Raw genomic sequence first — 19362 nt, 5'->3', positions numbered from 1 at the left:
CATGCTTATTTCGGTGTATAAATAAGTGAATGAACGAACGCACTCCCACCACCTGGGTCTATGAGCTCCTCAGAATGTTGGCAAATTCTGAGCATTGATCAGATTTCCAAAGGGGCCCGTGACCCTGAACAGGCTGAGGGGTGGCCACAGGCCCTGGGACGGGGGCAGTTAGCCTGGCCATGGCAGTTAAGCTCAGGGAAGGCCAGTGGTTCTGAGCTCACTCTCGGCTCCTCAGAGGGCCTTTTGCAGGGCCTGGCATTTTGTGTCTGCACATGAAATTCCTCGGCCCCAGCACACAGCTGAATCCATTTGCTCCAATGAAGTATTTGCTGGAAGTTGCTCGCCTTCTGATCCTCACTCACACACCAGCCCGCTTGTCTGGACAGCTGAGGTTTTGAGAAACAGCCATGCAGTTTAGTGACCAAATCAAACTGCCGATTGGAAGCAGTGGTGGGGGCAGGACGTAGCTTCCCGCCCGCCCTTCCCAGGAGGGGAGGGGCCGTCTCCAGCAGAGTTTAGAGGAAGAAGGAGAGAGGAAACACCGATGCAGCCTTGAAGGGCAGCTGGAAGGGACAGAAGCCCGCCTCGCTGTCCCTTCGCTTGGCCCGGCTCTGAGTTCCTGCTTTCCTCATGGTCGCCCTTGTGCAGGCGGGCGCCAGTGCTCCTTCGGGGCGCGGGCTCCCCTTCTCCTCGCTTAGCAGGACGGGCTTCCCAGGCTGCTACGCCACCTTCATCTTGTGTTTGTAACTTTACTCGGTTGTACACCTTGCATAAAGTCACATGGAAAAGTACGTGACACACATAGCCACTTTCCTTTGACATCGAGTGATTTCCAAGAGAACCATTAATGGATCAAAGTGTTTTTAACATTGCCCTGCTGTTTGCCAAAGTGGGAATCTACTGTGTGACGGAGCTATCTACGTATGGGTATGAAAGTGAAGATTTTAACACAGTCGTAGCATTAGAGAGTGTTGTTTCATTGTTTTATAATTTATCGCGTGTTTAATAAGTGTTTAGCTGTACACATGTATGTATAAACTACTGATGAGATTCACGACTTCCCACGTGCTTGGTCGCCTATTTAGTTCCTTCTTGGTGATATCTCTTTGTGGCTTTTGCATACTTCGCCTGGACTCCGAGAAACAGGTGCGCGCCCACGCAGTCACATGCCTGTCCGATCGAGTCACGCCACCGGTGTGTTCATCCATGTTCCTTCCTTCTCAGCCCCAATTTGCTTTGTTTCTAAAAATGAGAAACTTAACTATTTTAAGTTCAATGTTGTGATTTTTTAAAAAACCTCTTGTTTCAACCTTAGACCTTCGTGAGGACACTAGACAAAATAGGAACGTGAAGAAAGTAACAAATCTTTTTGGGGGGGCTAAGATAAATAACACCCTCTTCCCTTTACTTAGACCTCAGCCCTTCCCATCCTCATGGTGAGCCAGGGCCTCAGAACAGTGTGTGTTCTCCCCACTTTACAGGTGAAGACTGTCCAGGTGCAGGCTTATTATGGGAGGAACCTGCTTCCTCTTCCTCCTCTTTCTCCCACCTCCCTGCCAGCAGGCCTTTGCGGAGCAGTTTTGGGGAGCCACCTAGCTGTGTAGCCATTGGCGACTACATAGCCAGCAGCGGACACCCGTCAGGGTGGGGCATGGAGAGAGAGCCTGGCTCGTGGGCCCACCCTGTGGCCCAGAAGGGCCACTCCCCGTCCTGTGCAGGAGGCCTGCTCCCTTGGAAAGGGGAAACGAGGTGCCCCGAGTCAAGAGCTTGCCTTTCTGTGCAGCATAAAATAATGAAACACAGAAAGGACCGATGATGATGACGATGGTGGTGGCGGTGGAGGTGAAGGATCTCGGTGTTAGTCATTCTCTACCACAGACCCTCCATTCGCTGTCACTGAGCTGTCCTTGTGTGCCAGGCTGTGAGCCAAGCGTTCCACACATTTCGTCGTCACGGTGGCACTGGGGGGGGTGGGATATTTACTCCCACTTCACAGGTGAGGAAAGTGAGGTTTAGAATAATTAAGGTCACAAATTAGGAAGTGGCAGAGCTGGGATCCCATACCAGATCTGTGACAGGCAGGGTGAGGCAGGAGGAATAAACATGACTTTCATCTGTATTGTACCAGTGGGTAGACCTGGCGTCGGCGAGCTTGGCTGCCTGCCCAAGGCCACACAGCAACATGGGACAGCGCCTGGTCTTGGGTCCAGGGCTCCCGAGTCCAGGGCTTGTCCCACCACCGACAGAGTGTTAACCACTGTTAACAGAGTGCACACCGTGTGCCAGGTGTCCTTCTGGGGCCTCCCTGGTCCTCAAGGACTTGGGAGCAGGTCCTAGACAGAGGTTGGTGGGACCAGGGCTGCCTGAGCCCGACCTTTTTGCTCTGGCCAGGCCAGCCCCGCTGCCCCACGGGTTTGCCCGGATCACAGACTGTGTGCCAGCCCAGGGCTGGGGCACAACAGGGTGTCTTTGTCCTCGCTCCACTGACCACCAGATTTTCTTCTCACACGTGACCGACCGCCCTTGGGCAGCTGCGTCGGGAAGGCCGCGAAGGTTTATTTTTATTTTACTTATTTTCCAAACTCACAGACTTTCCAAGGAGAGGTTGGTTAAGGAAAACGTCCCACTGGAAAATGGGGACACTCTTTTGCAAAGCTTCTGCCTCACTCAGGCAGGCTGGGATTCGTGACTGAGAGCTGGTTGTGAGTCATGGCCAATTGTAATGACCAGCACTGATGGAAAGCTTCCTTTGTTGCAGAAACTGGTGAAAGCATTAATGAGGGCTTATCAACCTACTTTTGCAAGTGAATCACAGAGGTTAGGTGACTCATCCTAGACCACACAGCTAGGAAGGGGCGGAGCTGGGGTTCCAACCCCAGCGTAATCCAGTTCCCAGACACTACTCCTTGGCCTCTGTGCTTCCTTCGTCTGTCCCTCCAAGGCCCTGCTTCCTGCTGGGGGAGACAGACCTGGGTGAGGCCCAGAGCATTTTTCTTACAAATGTTGCATTTCTGGGGCTGGGTCAGGGTCGCCTTGAATCATGGTTGTGCCTGTCTGTTTCTCTGCTTTCCACTGAGGCTGGGGGCTCCTTCAGGGCTGGGTCATGGCAGGCTGGCCTTAGTGCGCTGGCACAGCGGGAGGCCCGCGCATGTCTGATGGACTGAGAGAGTGGCTGGGAATGAATGAGGGAGGGGTGAACAGCTGACCCATGTCTTGGCTGACCCGGAGCGGGATGCTTCTGAAAACAGTGCAACTTTAATGCAAACTTCAGGTGTAAAAGAAAGAGGGCAGGGCCCATTTCCTTGACTCGTTTTAGAGCATATACCTCCCCTGCTGGGGAGTAAGCTGGCCAGCTCTCAGTGACGCCTGGCTCTGCCCTTCCAGCACCAAGACTCCCAGCAAGTGGCCGGACCTCGCCACCCTTCGTGTCCCCATCTGAAATTTAGCCCAATATCAGTTTGTACTTCTTTGAGGGAGCGCCAATGACAGCTGCTGTGATTTCTTCCTGGGAGAGTCAATGCCACTGAAAGAGATGATTTTTAAAAATTAAATAACCTGGGTGATGGGTACCTGAGGGTTCATTATATCGCTCCCTTTACTTCTGTGGATGCTTAAAATTGTCCACAAGGCATTTTAAAACCAACTAATAGGAATTTACCATGTTAGTTTTGTTTAGAATAAAACCCTGCAGGTACATCATGGGTCAGGTTGCCACATGTACATGCAACTTTAAAACAGAACACAAGCTTTGAAAGAACTGAATAGCTTGAAGCTGGTGCTTAGAATTACAACCTCCGGCCATGGCTCACCAAGCCTTCAATGTCCTCATCTGAGAAAAGCCGGAAAGGGTGATGCCTTCAGCCTGGTGCGACATGATTCGTGTGAGAGCAGAGACGTGAGGGCGCTTTGTGATCTGTAAGTGTACCTTCCGATGAGATGATTTCTTTCATTCATTCAGCATGTTTCCTGAGGTCCTGCCATGGGCCAGGTGCTGGTGTAGGTACCGGGACCCATTCCTGCACAACTGTCCATGGGGGCGGGACAGACCTGGGCGCTCTACTGAGATCCGACTGCCCAGGCACAAATTCTGCCTCTGCCACTTCCTTCTTGGGTAAACGCGGTGGGTCTCAGTTCCCTTGTCTGTGAAATGGGGACAATAACAATACGGTTCCTTGTGCATGACTGTGAAGATCAAATGGACAATAGATGTTAAGTGTCTAGAGCAATGTCTAGCGCGCTAAGCAAATGCTAATTATCACTGTGCCCACAGAAGGTTTCAGCCTAGGGGGGGAGGCCCACAAAAACGAGTAAGCCGAATGGATTTAAAGCATTGCTCTGGAGAAATGGGGGTGGCGTGATGGGACTTGGAACAACAGGGGAGTTATTCCAAGGACGGCCCTCCAAAGAGCCAACCTTTGGGGTGAGTCCGTCAGATGACCTAAAGCAGGGGGCAGAGGTCAGCAGAGGGTGAAGGGGAAGAGCTGGACCTGCTAAAGGATCAAAGAAGGCAGAGTAGCGTCAGGGCACTCGGGGCAGTTGGTCAGGTTGTGAACCGCTCAGCCCTGGGGGTACTTCAGACATTGCATCTGCAGGGTTTATTTACTTCCTGTTTCCTGGCAGATGAAATGAGTGTGTTATTTCAGGGTATTTGGCTGGTTTTCCAGCATTTGCAAGTGAAGTGTCTCGAGAAAGAGACTCCTTGTTCTAAGTGTTGTAAACATGTCCTTTGAGCTAATGGAGGCCTAGGATTGAGGGCCTGGGACAAGGCTGTGACCGGATGAGACTGGCAGGGTGAATGGGGCCACATCCTCATAGACCCGGCAAACAGGTTTGGGTTTGACTGTAATTTCGGGGAAGTCTGAGGGGCCCGACAGAGGGAAGTGGGCCTCTGTCCACTGCCCAGCCAACCCCGAGGCAGTCAGGAGTCTGGACAGCAGGGGGCGCAAGAGTAGCTGCCGGAGGGTCAGGGGGAGGCAGGAGCTGATGGGACCAGAAAGCCATGGTCTGTGCCAGTGCAGTGGGGGTGCCCAGGGAAGAGGGGTGATGCTCACCACTCACCTGCTAATGAGGAAAAAAGCCAAGGGAGAGTGAAAACCAAAGGGAGATGTGGAGGAAATGACGGGGCTTTGAAGATGTTTCAAAGCCACTGGCACTTGTTCACCCTGGTTCCCAAAAGTCCTCCAAGACCTCCCATCCGTCCACCTCCTCACTTCAGTCGAAGTGCCTGCTCTGGATTCCGAGAGATCGTTGTCCAGATTGCAGCTCCATCTCCAGCACGTGGATCTGGGATCTCATAATGAAGGGAGTGAGGATAAGCAAACCTCTGAGGCCGGGACTGGAGGAGGGTACAGGGGCTCGGCCCCTGCTGCCCCCTGGGAGCGCTGGCTCTGAGCCAGGCCCTGTGAGCGCACCGCACCTGCACTGCCCGGTTGACCCGACCACTCCCCATATCAAGCCTGCGAGGCGGCTGACATCACTATCCCCCTTTTATAGGGGACCCCAGGCAGAGGCTCTAGGGGTCCAGGGTCACCCAAGCCTGCCTGACACCAGAGCCCTTTCCTGCCCCTGCCATTCATTCATAAGCTGCTTCTTGACGGGGTCCGGCTTCCTCTGCCCGGTGCTTTTCTGGCACCTGGCAGAAAAGCTGCCATTTTGTCTGGTGTCTTTGGAATTTGCTTCTTAACCTGGGGTCTGAGGGTCCTTGGCCGGGCCTCAGCATTGCCGAGACCCCGGAACAGTTCAGCGGGGGAGTATAATTCTGCACATGGTTCCAGGGAGAAGAGCCACAGCACTCAGTTTCCCAAAAGGGTTTGTGACACCCTCTCTTCCCCCACCCAATAAAGTTAGAGTCTTGCTGGCCAAGAGGATACATTTTGGCTGTTCTATTTCTTACAGGCTTAGAACACTGCCCGGTACACAGTAAAACATCTGTAGATGGAGTAAACGAATCTCACGATGCAGGACCTTATCCAGTTGTTCTTTCTGAAGGACATCTTTCCATAGGCTCTTAGGGAACCTCTCTACAGGTGACGAGACTGAGGCCCAGGGATAAGCTCCCAGGGCCGAGCGCAGAGCCCGGTGACTCAAAGACAGATCTCCCTGCCCTCGGCCCGACGCTGCCGGCGTCTCTTCTCAGGGAAACACCGTGATGTGGGCCTGCCACCAAGAAGGAAACCCACACCCATGGGTGCAAGGGGGCGCACTGCCTGCCTCCGTCTGGGACACACCCACATTAGGCAGCTCTGGGATTGCAGGGAACAAGGCAAAACCGTGATCATGGGACATTTGAGTTCTCAAGGGCATTAGCTGGCATTCAAGGCTGCAGGTGGCTGGATCCACTAAGATTCGTCTTTGCACGGTGCAGAATGTTCTCTCTGCCCCTTACGCAATTCCAGAAAGTTAGAGGGGAGGGATTCTGGAAGCCACAGTGTCACAGACTGGATGCCACGGTGCACATGCCAGGGGACAGATGTGTGTAAGCCTCACTGCACTCCTTCCCGGAGCTAGAAGGGGTCTGAGTGCCTGCCTGCTCCAGCGGCCTGGCTGTGCCCCGTCAGTCACAGTCGGAGGTGCCCTTGCCTGTGGGCCTTTTGCAGAGAGGACACCGTGGACTGGGCTGAGCCAGGAGGCCGGTGGCTGGAGTTGGGCCCCAGCTCCGTCATGGACCATGTGTCATGACAAGAGGCTTCGCTTCTCTGGAACCCAGATTTTACTCCACTATTTATTTTCTTGGCCATTCATTCATTTCTTCAGCAAATATTTATCGCGCGCCAGCTGCGAGCCAGGCACTGGGCTGTGAGCTGGAAAGGAGGGAAGTGTTTTTTCTCTGCAACACGAAACCTTTCCGTTCAAACAGTGTGCAGTTTGCTGCAGCCATTTCGGAAGCTCTGCTGTCTCTGGGATCATTTCCACTTTCCTTCTCTGCGCCTTCTCTCACTTCACACTGTCCTCCCCGAGATGTGGCTTCAAGGACACCCCATCTTATTATGAACCAGCGGCCTGCAGGGCTAGGGGCAGAGCAGTTCCCAGAACGCTGCCAAGAGAGTGACCATAGACGTTTGCTCTGCCGTTTGAAGTACATACAAAAATATCTGGATAACCCTCCTTTACCTGCGCAGGTATTTCTAAAGTTTACATAGCAGGCCTGAGTGATTCTGATGTTCTGAGAAATGGTTTCCTCCGGCCCTTGGATTCTTCCCTCGGAAGAGGTCATGTTGTGTATGCCCCGTGTGTTTTGGAATGTTAATGGAGGGGCTGACTCACACCAGATGGGGTGGAAATACATCGGAAAGGGACGCATTGTATAAACTGACACTGCCTTTTGGCTCTGAGGCTGGGTTTTTCAATGTAGTAAAGATCAGAGGTCAAGGACTGCGACTCATGCCTGGGCTTCCTCAGGGAGTTTCTTAGCTCATCCGAATCTTGGTCCTGGTACAGAGGAGCCAGTTTTATGCCACTCCATTTACAGTGTGACCGTTGACCAGTGTGAATGTTGAATGACCAGTGTGAGCGCTCTGGTGACGTAAAGTCAAGCGTAGTTTTTTCGGAAGGACCCTCCGTAAGAGCTCAGATTTGGATGTGTGTCAGTTCTCAAATTAAAAAATAAAAATTTAAAAGAAAAACATTAAAGAAAAAAAGTTGCTCACCCCTGTGTCTTCTATGTTTCTTTGACAACTAAGAAAATTTGCCTAGATCCATTCTGTAATTTATAATTCACGAGAAATAGGCTTTTTGGGGGGCGGGGGTCAAACACATTTAATAGGCAAATTTGCAAATTAAATAAGTCCTGCTTCCTGCAGTGGATCTTTGGGAAAGAGCCACAGTTTTCTGCAGTAGCCTGGCTCTATGCTGAGTGTTTTACACTTATTATCTCTCATCATTATCCTTCATACCATCACCAACCCCTTTTACAGGTGGGGAACAGACCCGCGGAGGTGTACCCCAGGCCAGCTGAAGGGGCAGAGAGTGGCTCAGCCCTCAGATTTGAACCCAGATCTGGCCAACCCCATGTGACCCGATGCTGCCCTCCTCTCTGCTTTTTACTATCGCACTTTCCCTGTCCTGGTCCCCATGTGCCCCCAGGATCAGCACCCTCTGCATCTGACCCATCAGCAAACATTCTGCAGCTTCATCTTTGTTGGTGGCTGGAGGACTCAGTCACTCTCCCTGTGGCCCACTGGCCACCTTATCCAGCCTTTCACAGTGGGTGGTTGGCATAGGGGACAGCGTGTCCTGGCTGGGTCAGCCACTGGGCTCTAGCATCTATTTGCAAGAATTGATATTGGAGGTGGCGGAGGGGGATCTGTCTTTGTTCAATTGAAGAACAGAGGGCTGTTGGCAGGTAGGTGTCAGTGGGCTGGTGGGTGAAGAGACCCTGGAGGTGAGGAACAAGTGAGGGCCCGAAGCTGAGGGGCTGTTGCCCTTCAGTATTGAACCCTCGGTGCCAGGCCATGTGCTAGAGTCTGGGGTTGCAGCATTGTGCATGGCCGACCCACCCTTGGCAAGCTTGAGGCTTGAAGGGGAGCTGAGCACACTGAAGTTGGAAAGGCCTGAGTTCTGAGAGCTCACTCAGTTCTTAGATGCCGAGATGCTATCAGTTCTGCAGCTTCTTAGCTGGGTGACCTTCCCAGGCCTTGATTTTGTCCTCCGTGCAGTGGGTCAATGATGGCATGTCCTACCCCCTGAGTTGTTGTGGCGAGTGCTGTGATAGAAGTGCATGGGGAGGCAGACATGGAGGGCAGGGGTGGGGGCCTGTGTGCTGTCTCAGAGGGCAGCGCGGTTTTCTGGAAGAAGTGAGACCTAAGCTGAGACCCTGAGGAGGACAGGGGTCTACCCAGCAAAACAGGTGGAGAATGGGTTCTCAGTGGAGGCATCACTATTTGGGGACCCGAGGACAGGCCCATGTAGCTGGAATGACCGGTGTGAGGGGGCCAAAGATGGTGACTTGGTTCTGGCCTCTGTTTGCAACTCAGGTGTCCAACTGAGATCCCTCATTGGTGCTGAGGAGGGTGGACATTTGGGCCGCCACCACCACAGACCACAGCGTGGGCCCAGTGGCCTAGAGGGTGGAGGAGAGATTGTGTGGTGGGTGCGGTAGCCAGGCCATGGGGACACTGGGAGGAGGAGGAGTCTCGGGGGCGGGACTGGAGGGGACTTGTCTAGCAACCTCCCACAGACCTGGGCACACTCTGAAATGGCAGGGGAGCCCCCAGGAGTCACTATTAAGTCCCTGTGGCAGACTTGGGCTTCCCACCTTGGCAAAGCCTGTTGTGTTCCTGTGGCACTTAAAGAGGCAGTCTGTCCACCATCAAGTATTTATTGAGTGCCTGCTGTATGCCAGGCACTGTCCTAGACCCTGGCGTACAGAAGGGAGCGACACAGTCCAGGACTCTACTCTTGTGGAGCTGACTTCCAAGGCGGGGGGGGGGGTGCTGGGCAGCAGTCTTAGCTGGCGTGATCTGGGAAGGTGACGATCCCTGAAGTGAGAGAGCAAGCCACGTGATTCTCTTGGGGAATGTGTTCTAGGCAGGGTGACCAACTCGAGCAGAGGCCCTGAGATGGGACCAGATGGGGCACGTTCAGATGGGTGACGCGTGTGTTTTGGCGTGAAGGACAACAGCAAGGACAGAGCAAATGTCAGGAGACGTCGGGAGGCCAGTTCATGGAGGACCTGGCAGCAGAAACGTGGCCTGGTCTCACTCTGGCTTCTGTTGGGGAGGAGACTCCATGTGTCAAGGGCGGGAGCCCTTCCCTAATGTCTAGTGATGGGAGAAGGGCCTCGCCCAAATCACAGCCCTACCTCTGCCAAGGGCTGGGGGTGGGGGGGCCCAAGCAGGGCCTCACCCTCTCTGTGTTCCCTTTGGCATCCTCTCCTGTGAAGTGGGGAGGGTCCCTCGAAGCAGGTGCTCACCAGGGCAGTTCTTAGTTACCGTGGTCATTATTAAAGCCATGAGGTAACCTTATTGCCTTTCATGTGTCCTGAGAATCAAAACTGTCTGATCTCTGCCCCACAGCACAGGGTCTGCCTGTCATTGCCCATCCTCCTCAGTGTCACTGTGGCTCGGGTTGGTGGACAGGGCAGATGGTGCTCAGGGCCTTTCCAGTGCAGCAGGCAGAAGGGTGGGGGTGGGGGTGGGGCAGCTACAGGGTTCCTGCTGTTTCTTCTGACAGGCTGTCAAGGTCAATGTCTTGACGCCAGGAATCAGGACCCTGATGGGGAGGGACAGGGTGCTCTGAGGACACTGAAGAGGGACACCTAGGCCAGAATGGGGTGCAGGGAAGCCTTCCAGGTGCATGCTAAGCTCTCCAGGTTGCCGGTGGTGGCAGGAACAGGAAAGGAGTGGTCCAGACATCAAACACATTGTAAGGCATTTGAAATCAGCAGTTAGTCGAGGTGGATGGGAGCGACTGAAAGGAGTCCTGGGGGAGAGAGGCAGCTGGAGAGGTGGGCAGAGGCAGACCAGATTCACAAAGAATGGCCCGGGGAAGCGGGGGGTGTGGGGGTGTGGGTGGAACGGGAGCCAGGAGACTGTGAGAGAGGCCCTGGAGACTTGTAGGCAGTGAGGGATGCTGGGGTCTGGACAGGATGGTGGCCGTGAGGATGCAGATTTCCAAGGTCAGTCGAGCAACCCTTGACTTGGAGATTGACTGAACTTGGAGAGACATAGAGAGAGAGGGGGGAGCTGATGCCCAGGTGTGTGGCTCTTCGACTGGTGGGTGGGGTTCCTTTTACAGAGATCTGGAGACCAGGAGGGCGGGCGGGAGAGGGTAAGCTGGGCTTTGGTTGAGCAGGAAGGGCTGGGAAGGCTTCCTGGGAGACTCTTGGGAGCCCGGAGCCCTGGGGGAAGGTCCAGACCTGGGGTGGAGGCAGGATTCCCTGCAGATAGACAGAGGAGCCTCCGGTTGCCAAGCTGCCTGGGTAGCAGAAGGAAGAAAAATAAAGAGAGGTGTTAGGTGTGTAGAATACCATGAGAGCCTGGGTATGGGGGCAGTGTCCTGGGTTTCTCTGGGCTGCTGGCCTTGGACTGGGGCCCTGAAAGAGGCCTGGATGTGAGCAGGTAGAGGAGGGAAGTGAAGAGGTGCCAGACATGGAGACGGAAGGAGCTCGGAGCTATGGCTGAGGAAGGCTGGTGGAGGGAGGGCTCCCCAAGAGTATCCGGAGAGGGAGGTTGCAGTTCACTGTTGTCCAAGGTGTTGAGTGTCTCACTAAGAGTCTGGGAGAGAAGAGAGGCTTGGCATGGTTTCGAGCACAAGAGGGACTCTTTTTTGGCCTCACTGCCCAGACACATGTCCATGTGACACTGGTGCTCAATGGCCAGACTGCTAGTGGCTGTCCCTGCCCTGTCACGTCCCAGTCCAGGCAGCCTTGGCCTGGCCAGCTTCGCTCCGGGAGATATATGAGCAGAAGTGGGCAGGCGACTATAGGGTTGACGCGGGGCCTGGCTCAGCACGTCCCCTCTCCATCCTGGGCCTGCCCCGCCAGGCCTCCGCCCCCCGGGTGACTGCCTTACCCCTTCTCCTGCTTACCTTCAGCTGCCACACACTGAAGGTTGCCAGGCCGTCCCCTGGATCTGCCTGAGATGGTGGGGTGTTGTCTTGCAAGCAAGTAGCTTTGGTAGGGAGAGGGCATTCCGTGGGAAAATACTGTTCCCCACTCTGGGAGTGCCCCCCACCAGGTGCCCCCACTGCCCTGCACACCTGGCCATTGCCCACTGTTAAAAAGGTGTCTGTGACTGACTCATACTCAGTACTTTCTGGACTGACCATTACCATGTGCCAGACCCCAAGCAAGGCATGTGGCATGCACCCTCTCATCTAATCCTCTGCAGCATTGTGGTGTGGGTTCTCCTGTTGCGCCCATTTCACGGATGACGGTACTGAGGTTCAGAGACATTAAGTAACTCATCTGGAGTCTCCCACACAGCCCCAGACTGTACATTTGGGATTTTTACTACAGGCAGATAAAGACAAGATTGTCCTTTTAACTCATCACTCTGCAATCACTTTCTGAGAAACTGGTCCCTGGCTTTGCCAGCAACCTTCCATCCCATCCTCCTTGGCTCCTTGGCTCCTCCGCCTGCCCCCCCCCCCCCCCCCCGCTTCTGCTTCCAGCTGCAAAGAAGCCTCCCCTAGGTACCCTGTGGGAGCTATGGCCCATCTCAGGACATAAAGATGGTTATGACTTGGGTGGGGATCTCAGCTTAGCCACTTACTAGCTGTGTGTGTCCTGGGGATCATTACTTATCTCCCTCAAACCTCAGTTTCCCTATCTGCAAAATGGGGACCTCTAGTCCCCACTTGTTAGTTATGCAGAGAAAATGAGAAGACTTAAGCACTTAGCATGGTGCCAGGCACCCTGGAAGGACCCAGTAATGGTGCCATTAGATTCTTATCTCTGCCCTCATTGCCTTGATGCCTTGTTGTTGCACAGCTGACCCAGAAGCCACCTGGCCAGGCTTAAACAGGTGCCAGTGGCCCATGTGTGTGGCGGAGCCGCAGGACAGGGAAGATGGGACATTGACCCCGAAGCTGTGCATTATTAATGTCGTTATTCTCAGACTTCTAACGAGGGCCCTAGTGAGAGCCCATATATGGAAGACTGGTGGCAGCCTCCGCAGCTAGCGCCTCGGGGCTCCCGAGTTGCCATGGAGTCCTGGAGGCGGCCGGGGGGTGGACGCCCGCAGCTGTGCCCAGGGCACCGTGCGCGCTCAAGCAGGTTCTCGGTCTGCAGCCTGAGAACTGGCCGCATTGGGTTCCGCTTTTTGCGTGGGCCCTTGGCCGTTCCTTTGGGACTCCTGCGTGGGAATGGGGCGGGGGGGGGGGGGGGGGAGAAACGAACTGGTGAGGATTGGAGCGGGCCTCCTCAGGAGTGCGGTGTGTCTGCGGTGCCTGCTGCGGGGCTTCAGCCCCCTGCGATTCCAAAGAGCGGGCGTGTAGAGGAGCCGAGGGGGCCTGAAACCGAGTCCCACTGCTCACCAAGCCGTGCGCCCTGCGCGCTCCCGCATTCGGCCGGGGAGCCGGGGAGCCAGAGAGCCCCGGCCGGGCCCCTTTGGCCTCGGCGGGACAGGCTAGGGCGGACGGGCGAGCAGATTCCACACTCTCCAGCCAGGCCCTAGAACGTGCCCGCCTCCCCAACCTTCCACGACCCGAGGCTCAGCCGAGCAGGGTGGGGCGGGGCACGGGGCGAGCGGGGAGGAGCCCGGGGAGGAGCCGGGGCTGCAGCAGCGGCAGCCCCGGGCCTGAGCGCCGGGAAGGACGCGGACTAAGACGTGCACGGGGCGCGGGCGCTGAGCCGAAGGCTTCTCTCGCAGGAGGGGTTGTGTGACCATGGCGGACAAGGAGGCTGTCAGCAGCGACACGGGGCCCCGAGGTGAGTGCAGAGCTGCGTGGTCCCAGCAGGGACGAGGCGCGTTCGGCCCAGCGCCGGGGTGCTCCCTAGCGCGCCACAGGAAAGTGGGAGCCCCCACCCAACTGATGGGACCAGGGTCAGCGCCACAGCAGGGTTAGGTGTCCAGGGGTACCGAGGCTGCCCACCGGTTATGTGCTTCGCTCACAGCAGGGGTGCGGACACTGCCATGGGACCGCAGCCCCCTCCTGGGCGCCCTGGCCGTCCTCGCCACCAGGTGGTGCCTCGGGCAAGGCCCGGTGCCAGAACGAGTGAGAGCTGCCCACCTTGTCCATCCCCTGCGAGCCGTGCGGGGACGCCCGCATTTACACGGTAAAGGGCTGGCCGTGGAGTGGTCCTGAGTCTCTAGCAGCTCCTTTCCATGACTCAGCGAGGCGGGGGTGGGTGCCCCTGGGAAATCGAGCATTTGGACCTCTCCCCTTCCTCACCCCGCTGAGATCAGTCCTGCTCGCCTGGAGAGGGGGCTGCAGTTTCGGGCCGAACTGCACCCCACGCCCCTCCCCATAATTACTCCAGGGATTCTGTGGGCTGAGGAGCACAGCGGGGGGGCTCCACTCTTCTCGCTTTGCCCCCTCTGCCCCGGTGGGGGTGGGGAGGAAGACAATTCCCGATGCGCCGGAGGGACGCTCACATTTTGCAAATATGCCAGGGCCGCTTTCTTTAACCAGGGAGCTTCCTAACTAGGGAGCGTGGTTAGGGCTCAGATTGAGGGGAGGATAAGGAGCAAGAGAGGGAGGAGGGAACAGCTTTTGGAGCCCCAGCCTACAAATCACGGCTTAACCAGCAGAGCATACAGGCTGGCCACGATTGTGGGTCCCAAGTGGGGAAAGTTGGGCGCTGGGAGGTGCCACTCGTGCCTGACGTGCAGGGCTGTGGCAGGAGCAGCCGCGGGTGCGGAGAGTCGCCGGCGGCTTCTTCCATAGTAACAGGACGAACCGAGACTAAGAGAAATTCATTCATCCGGGAAAGGAGCGCCTGGCTCTGCAGGGAGTCCAAAGCTGGGGAAACTGAGTCCGGTGGCAGCACAGCCACCGCGGTTGGTGTGGTCGCAGTCTGGCCATCGTGGTCGTGGCCCCCGCCCTTGGCCAGCTCCCGAGGCAGGGCCCCCTCCCCAGCCCATTGTTCCTGCGGATCTGGGAGGTGCCTCCCTACACGGCAATGCAGTGGTGGGGAAGGGCGGGGGGAGGGGGAGATCCTGACTTGGTTCCCTCCTGGGAGGAACCTTGGAGAGTCCAGGCCTAGAGCCCAGGCAGCGCGTCAACACACATCCCAAACCTGCCCCTCCGCTTGCGCTTCCCCAGCTGTCAAACACCAGGCAGTGGACTGGAGGCTGTCTTTGTCTGAACATCACTCAGCAACTGGATTGATTCATTTTTTCCTACCCTTTTTCTTTAAATAGGAAAAAAAATTAAAACCTAGATAGGGAGGGGTGTCTAAATTGCCAAGAATTGCTAAAGCTTAGGTTAGCCGACCGGTTTCTTGCCTCTTGTGCTGGCATAGGTAGTGATCGGCCGCATCGAATGCAAGGTTGGCTGTAGGGTTTGTCTCATCAGAAGAGTGAGCTGGGATGCGCACCCTGGCACACCCTTTTGTCTTGCGAAATTGATTCAGCACCACCATTGTACACGCATGTGCACACACGGGGCACTCGCTGTCTGGTTGTCCTTAAGGCCGGGAGAGCGCACCGGCCAGGATGCGGACACCCACTGGGTGTGCTCGGCCACCGGCCACTGCTCCCCCATCTCTCTCCTCCAGAGTTTCTTCATTTCCAGGGATCACAGCTGAAGGCAGGCCGTGTGGACTCCCGGCACATGGACTTGGGACGGAGGGCAGGCTCTCTCTGGCAACTCGCTGCTTCTCTTTGGGCTCCCGTCCCCTCACCTGTAACATGGGAGATGCTCAGGGTATCTCAGGTGAGCAGAGCCTGCTCCCCCACTGTCCTATTAACATCTGTTTCTAGAATTTCCTCGATGCATATTCTGTGCTGGACAAGTGGACCTGTGATTGTTTATTTTTCCAAAGCCTCACAACCAACCTGTTACTGACATTCCCCTTTTACCAGGTAGGAAATCTAAACACGGGTTAAACGACCTGTCCAAGGTCACACATCTAGGAGGTGTTGATTCAGACCCAGGCCATCTGATTCCAGGGCTCTGGCAACTTCATCGCCGTCCTGTATGACCCCATGGCTGTGGCCACTGATTGCCGTTCTATTAGGGACACGAAAATGGTTGTTCTTCTGGGATTATTTCGAGGAAGCTCTCAGTGCAGAGGGATAGGCGGCACAGGTATCCAACTGTGTTAGGACATGTGAGCAGGGGGAGCCCTGAGCACTGGGGTGTGCCGGAAAGGCTGGCCGTAAGGTTTTCCCTAACAGGTCAAGTGAGGGTGGGGTGGGGAGTGGCTGGAGATACCCACAAAACAAGAACGGTGGGATATTGGTCGTTGTTGAAGCTGCATTGTCTGTATAAGGCAGTTCATCACTGTTCCATTCGTTTTGTGTAGGCTCGTAAATTTCTTTAATAGAATGTTCATATTAGTTAATTTACGTCAGGAGGGCCACCCTTTTAATCTCTGGAGCTTTGACCAGCAGAGGCTGAGGCGACCTTCATTCCTGCTCCCACCAAAACCTGGGTTGGCTGACCACAACCCAGAGAGCCCTGAAAGGATGAGAGGCATTGGGGGTGGGGGGAGGGGCGATGGATGGTTCCGTTTGGGCTGGCTTCTAAGGTGGTGGTGAGTCAGGGCTGGGTGTGGGCAGTGGAGACCTGGTCATTTGCTCCCGGGCCAGGGTCCGGCGAGGGACAGGAGGCAGGGGCTTTGCCTGAGTTGGGGGTGCCTCTAAGCATTGCTTTTTGTACTTTGGAGCTGGGATTCTTACCATCCTGGCCGTTAACCATAGTACCACTAAGCATTTATGCTAAAGTCTGAGAACAGTAAATAATCACTCGTTTAGCCCTGACTACACTTGTTAATGAATGAATGACTCTGGGGGGGTCTGTTACCCCATTTCACCTAGAAGAAAGCTGCCAGGCCAGCGTGGCACAACCGGAAATGGGCCGAGTGAGGGTTAGGAAGTGGCCAGCCTCTCCTGGCATGTTTGGCATGCCGTAAGCCCTCAGAGAACTTTACTGAGTGTCCGAATGAATGGGCACACGACTAACAGAGGACGCAGCTGCCCGACTTCCCTGAGGTCACCAAACTACAGGTGGAAGTGGATGGGTGCTGGATGTGGCGCCCAAACTGTGCAGGAAGAAGTCAGAGTGATGCTCTGGGTATCATCACTGGTTGGGGCTCTGGCCAGGGGGTCCACTCCTCGTCCAGACCTGCCTCTGCAGCTGTGTCCCCTGCCACTGGGTATCCTATGTAGCCTCTGTACCTGCTTCCCACACAGGGTCGTGTTTCCCAGAGCCCCATGATCTCCTTTAGCCCTCAGGCAGTTCCCCCTGCGAGGGAACCCCCCCCTTTCTGTAGCATCCTTCAAAACCCAGTTCAGGTATCACTTCCTGGGGAGCCTTCTTGAACTCCTCCATCTGGGAGAGATTCTGCTGGCGTGGCTCCAGAGCCATTGGTACTGGCTGTTGTTGGTAATCCCAGCCAGTGTTCACCGAGGGCCCAATGTTTCCGTTTATATGCGTGAACCCCACTGACTCCTTCAACAAGCCCATGACATTGGTGTTATTAGCCCATCTTGCTGATGAAGCAGTTGAGGCCTTGAGAAATTGCCCAACCAAAGAATCAAATCACCCAGCCAATGAATGCTCGAGTTGGTATGTGAATCAATCGTGGAGCATAAACGCTTCTGCTCCTTCTCTCAATGCCTTTGCTCCCAACAAGGGTAGGGACCGTGTCTTTCATGGCCATACTCTTAGTAAGGGTACTCAGCAGGTGCTCAATAAACATGCTTTTGTATGTTGACTGAATATCAGTCAGCCAGCCATGAGAGAGCAGAGCAGTGGGGAATGACAGCCACACCCTGCCCACTCCACAGTGGAGAGGTACCTCGAGAAGCCTGGATGCTCAGAGCAGCTGGGGGAGGGGTGTGGGTGGGGTTCAGTCAGTCCCTGAAGAGACTCATCTTTGATTCCAGCAAGGCCTTGAGTGATGACTCAGTCTTGTGGGGGCGAAACGCTCTCTCGGCATAAATAGGCCTCTTTGGTAAAGGAAAAGGCTTTTTTATTATCGCTGTGCATAATTTGAATGGCAGGGAGAAACCAGGCCTTAATGAATGAACAGCATGTGGCAGGGAGTGAGCACCTCCTGCCCCACAGGCCGGTAGGGTCTGGGCAGAGCCAGGAGAGCCCAGTGAGGCAAGGCCTGACCAAGAACTGCTGCTTTAGGTTGGCCGGGTGGGGAAGGAGAATGTTCTAGTGGGATTTCACAGGGGCAGTCAGCTTGGATTCCAGTCCTGGCTTTACCATTTACCACTCATGGGATTCTGGGCAAGTTATCCATCCCCCCACACCTCAGTTTCCTCAACTGTAAAGTGGGGATAATCATAGTACCCATTTCAGAGGGGATTTGATTTACTCCCATAATGCCTGCTAAGTGCTGAGTATACTTCCCAGCTGATTTGCTGTTATCTGCTGCTATTATTTACTATTATGGATCCAGTGGATGTAGGTAGGGCAGTTGTTCTCAGTGGCTGCATTTCATCCAGGAGTCTCACAGGGGAGAAGGGCAAGGCTGTGATCCCACAGCTGAGAAGGACCAGGACTCAGTCTGAGCCTCAGGCCACATGGACTCTTGTCCTACAGGCCCAGAACTTTGGAGGAGAGCTGGGTGTCTCAGGCCGTTGGCCCCGCTGACTCCCAGTTGGCCCTTGGCCAAGGTTCTGAGGTCCCCCTGGGTTTCCTGGCTGGGGCACCAGCAGGGTTCAAGGTCTCTTTGCGTCCCTGGCCTCTATCCAGGGCCTTCGGCCTGTTGCGCTCAGACGGACTCCCGGTCTGCCATCAGACAGCTCCGCCCGGTGTGCTGAGACCACAGATCCGGAGCTTTGTCTGTGCTGCTCTGCGCTCTGGCAGGCCCACCCCTCTTCTTCCAGCCTGGACCATGACCAGGCAGATGTAAGGTGAGGTGGGGCTGACAGCTGCTCCACAGCACCCCTGCTGGGGAGCCCTGGGCTGCAGAGTGTGGTCCCCTTATCGGTAGGGTGGCCCATGCATCCTGGTTTGCCAGGGTGGTTGCAGTCTATGCCCCTTGTCCCAGTGGAATTATTAATAGTGACTCCTTCTACTTGCTAAGTATGCCAGTTGGGAAGATAAATTAGGTGGTTGTGCTACTTATCTCTGTCCTCTCCTCAGTGATGGGGCCTCTTACGGGGTGAGGAAGGCAGTAGGGGGTGTGGTTAAACCTGGGCTTTGGGCTCAGACACTTCTGGGTTCAGACGTGTTTAACCTCTGGGTGTAACATTGCTGTGCCTCATTTCTCCTGCCATGAATAAGGATGGTTAGTAACCCTGCTCCATCAGGGGATGGTGAGAATGAAGTGTGGGAATGTGTGTCAAGCATGAGCCAGGAGCCTGGCACCCAGAGGGCGCCCAGGTAGTGGCTGTGATTTGGGAGAGGCAGGGTTACATGTGGGATCTGGAGTCAGAAGCCCTGGGTCCAACTCCAGGCTGTATTGTTTTCTTTTTTTTAATATATTTTATTGATTATGCCATTACAGTTGTTCTATTTCCCTCCTTCATTCCCCTCCACCCTGCATACCCCCTCCCCCACCATCCCCCCTTTAGTTCATGAACACTTGTCTCAAGTTCTTTAGATTCTATATTTCCCCTACTATTCTTGCCCTCCCCCTATCTATTTTCTACCTACCCTCTATGCTACTTATTCTCTGTACCTTCTCCCCCCTTCTCCTTCTCCCACTCCCCTGTTGCTAACCCTCCATGTGATCTTCATTTCTATGGTTCTGCTCCTGATCTAGCTGTCCTCTTAGTTTGCTTTTGTTTTAAGTGT

General features: G+C 55.1%; 1 protein-coding gene across 3 annotated transcripts in view; it reads left to right on the top strand.

The window, feature by feature from the left end:
• Positions 1-19362, top strand: part of HSPA12A (heat shock protein family A (Hsp70) member 12A) — a 136090-nt gene that overhangs the window by 64397 nt on the left and 52331 nt on the right. The window contains exon 1 of one of the 3 annotated variants that reach the window (XM_053668528.1): positions 13239-13369. The exons of 1 other annotated variant lie outside the window; for it this stretch is intronic. In XM_053668528.1, the coding sequence (XP_053524503.1) occupies positions 13327-13369 (43 nt within the window). In that variant the 5' untranslated portion in view covers positions 13239-13326. Of the gene's footprint in view, positions 1-13238; positions 13370-15099; positions 15319-19362 lie in introns of those variants that run through there. One more of the 3 variants, XM_037132872.2, reaches the window with a different exon arrangement.

The sequence above is a fragment of the Artibeus jamaicensis genome, unplaced genomic scaffold (genome assembly GCF_021234435.1).
Source record: "Artibeus jamaicensis isolate MK-2021 breed Jamaican fruit bat unplaced genomic scaffold, CSHL_Jam_final contig_490, whole genome shotgun sequence".
Classification (NCBI taxonomy): domain Eukaryota; kingdom Metazoa; phylum Chordata; class Mammalia; order Chiroptera; family Phyllostomidae; genus Artibeus; species Artibeus jamaicensis.
Note: the sequence above shows the minus strand (reverse complement) of the source record. Positions and strands in the feature narration are given on the sequence as shown.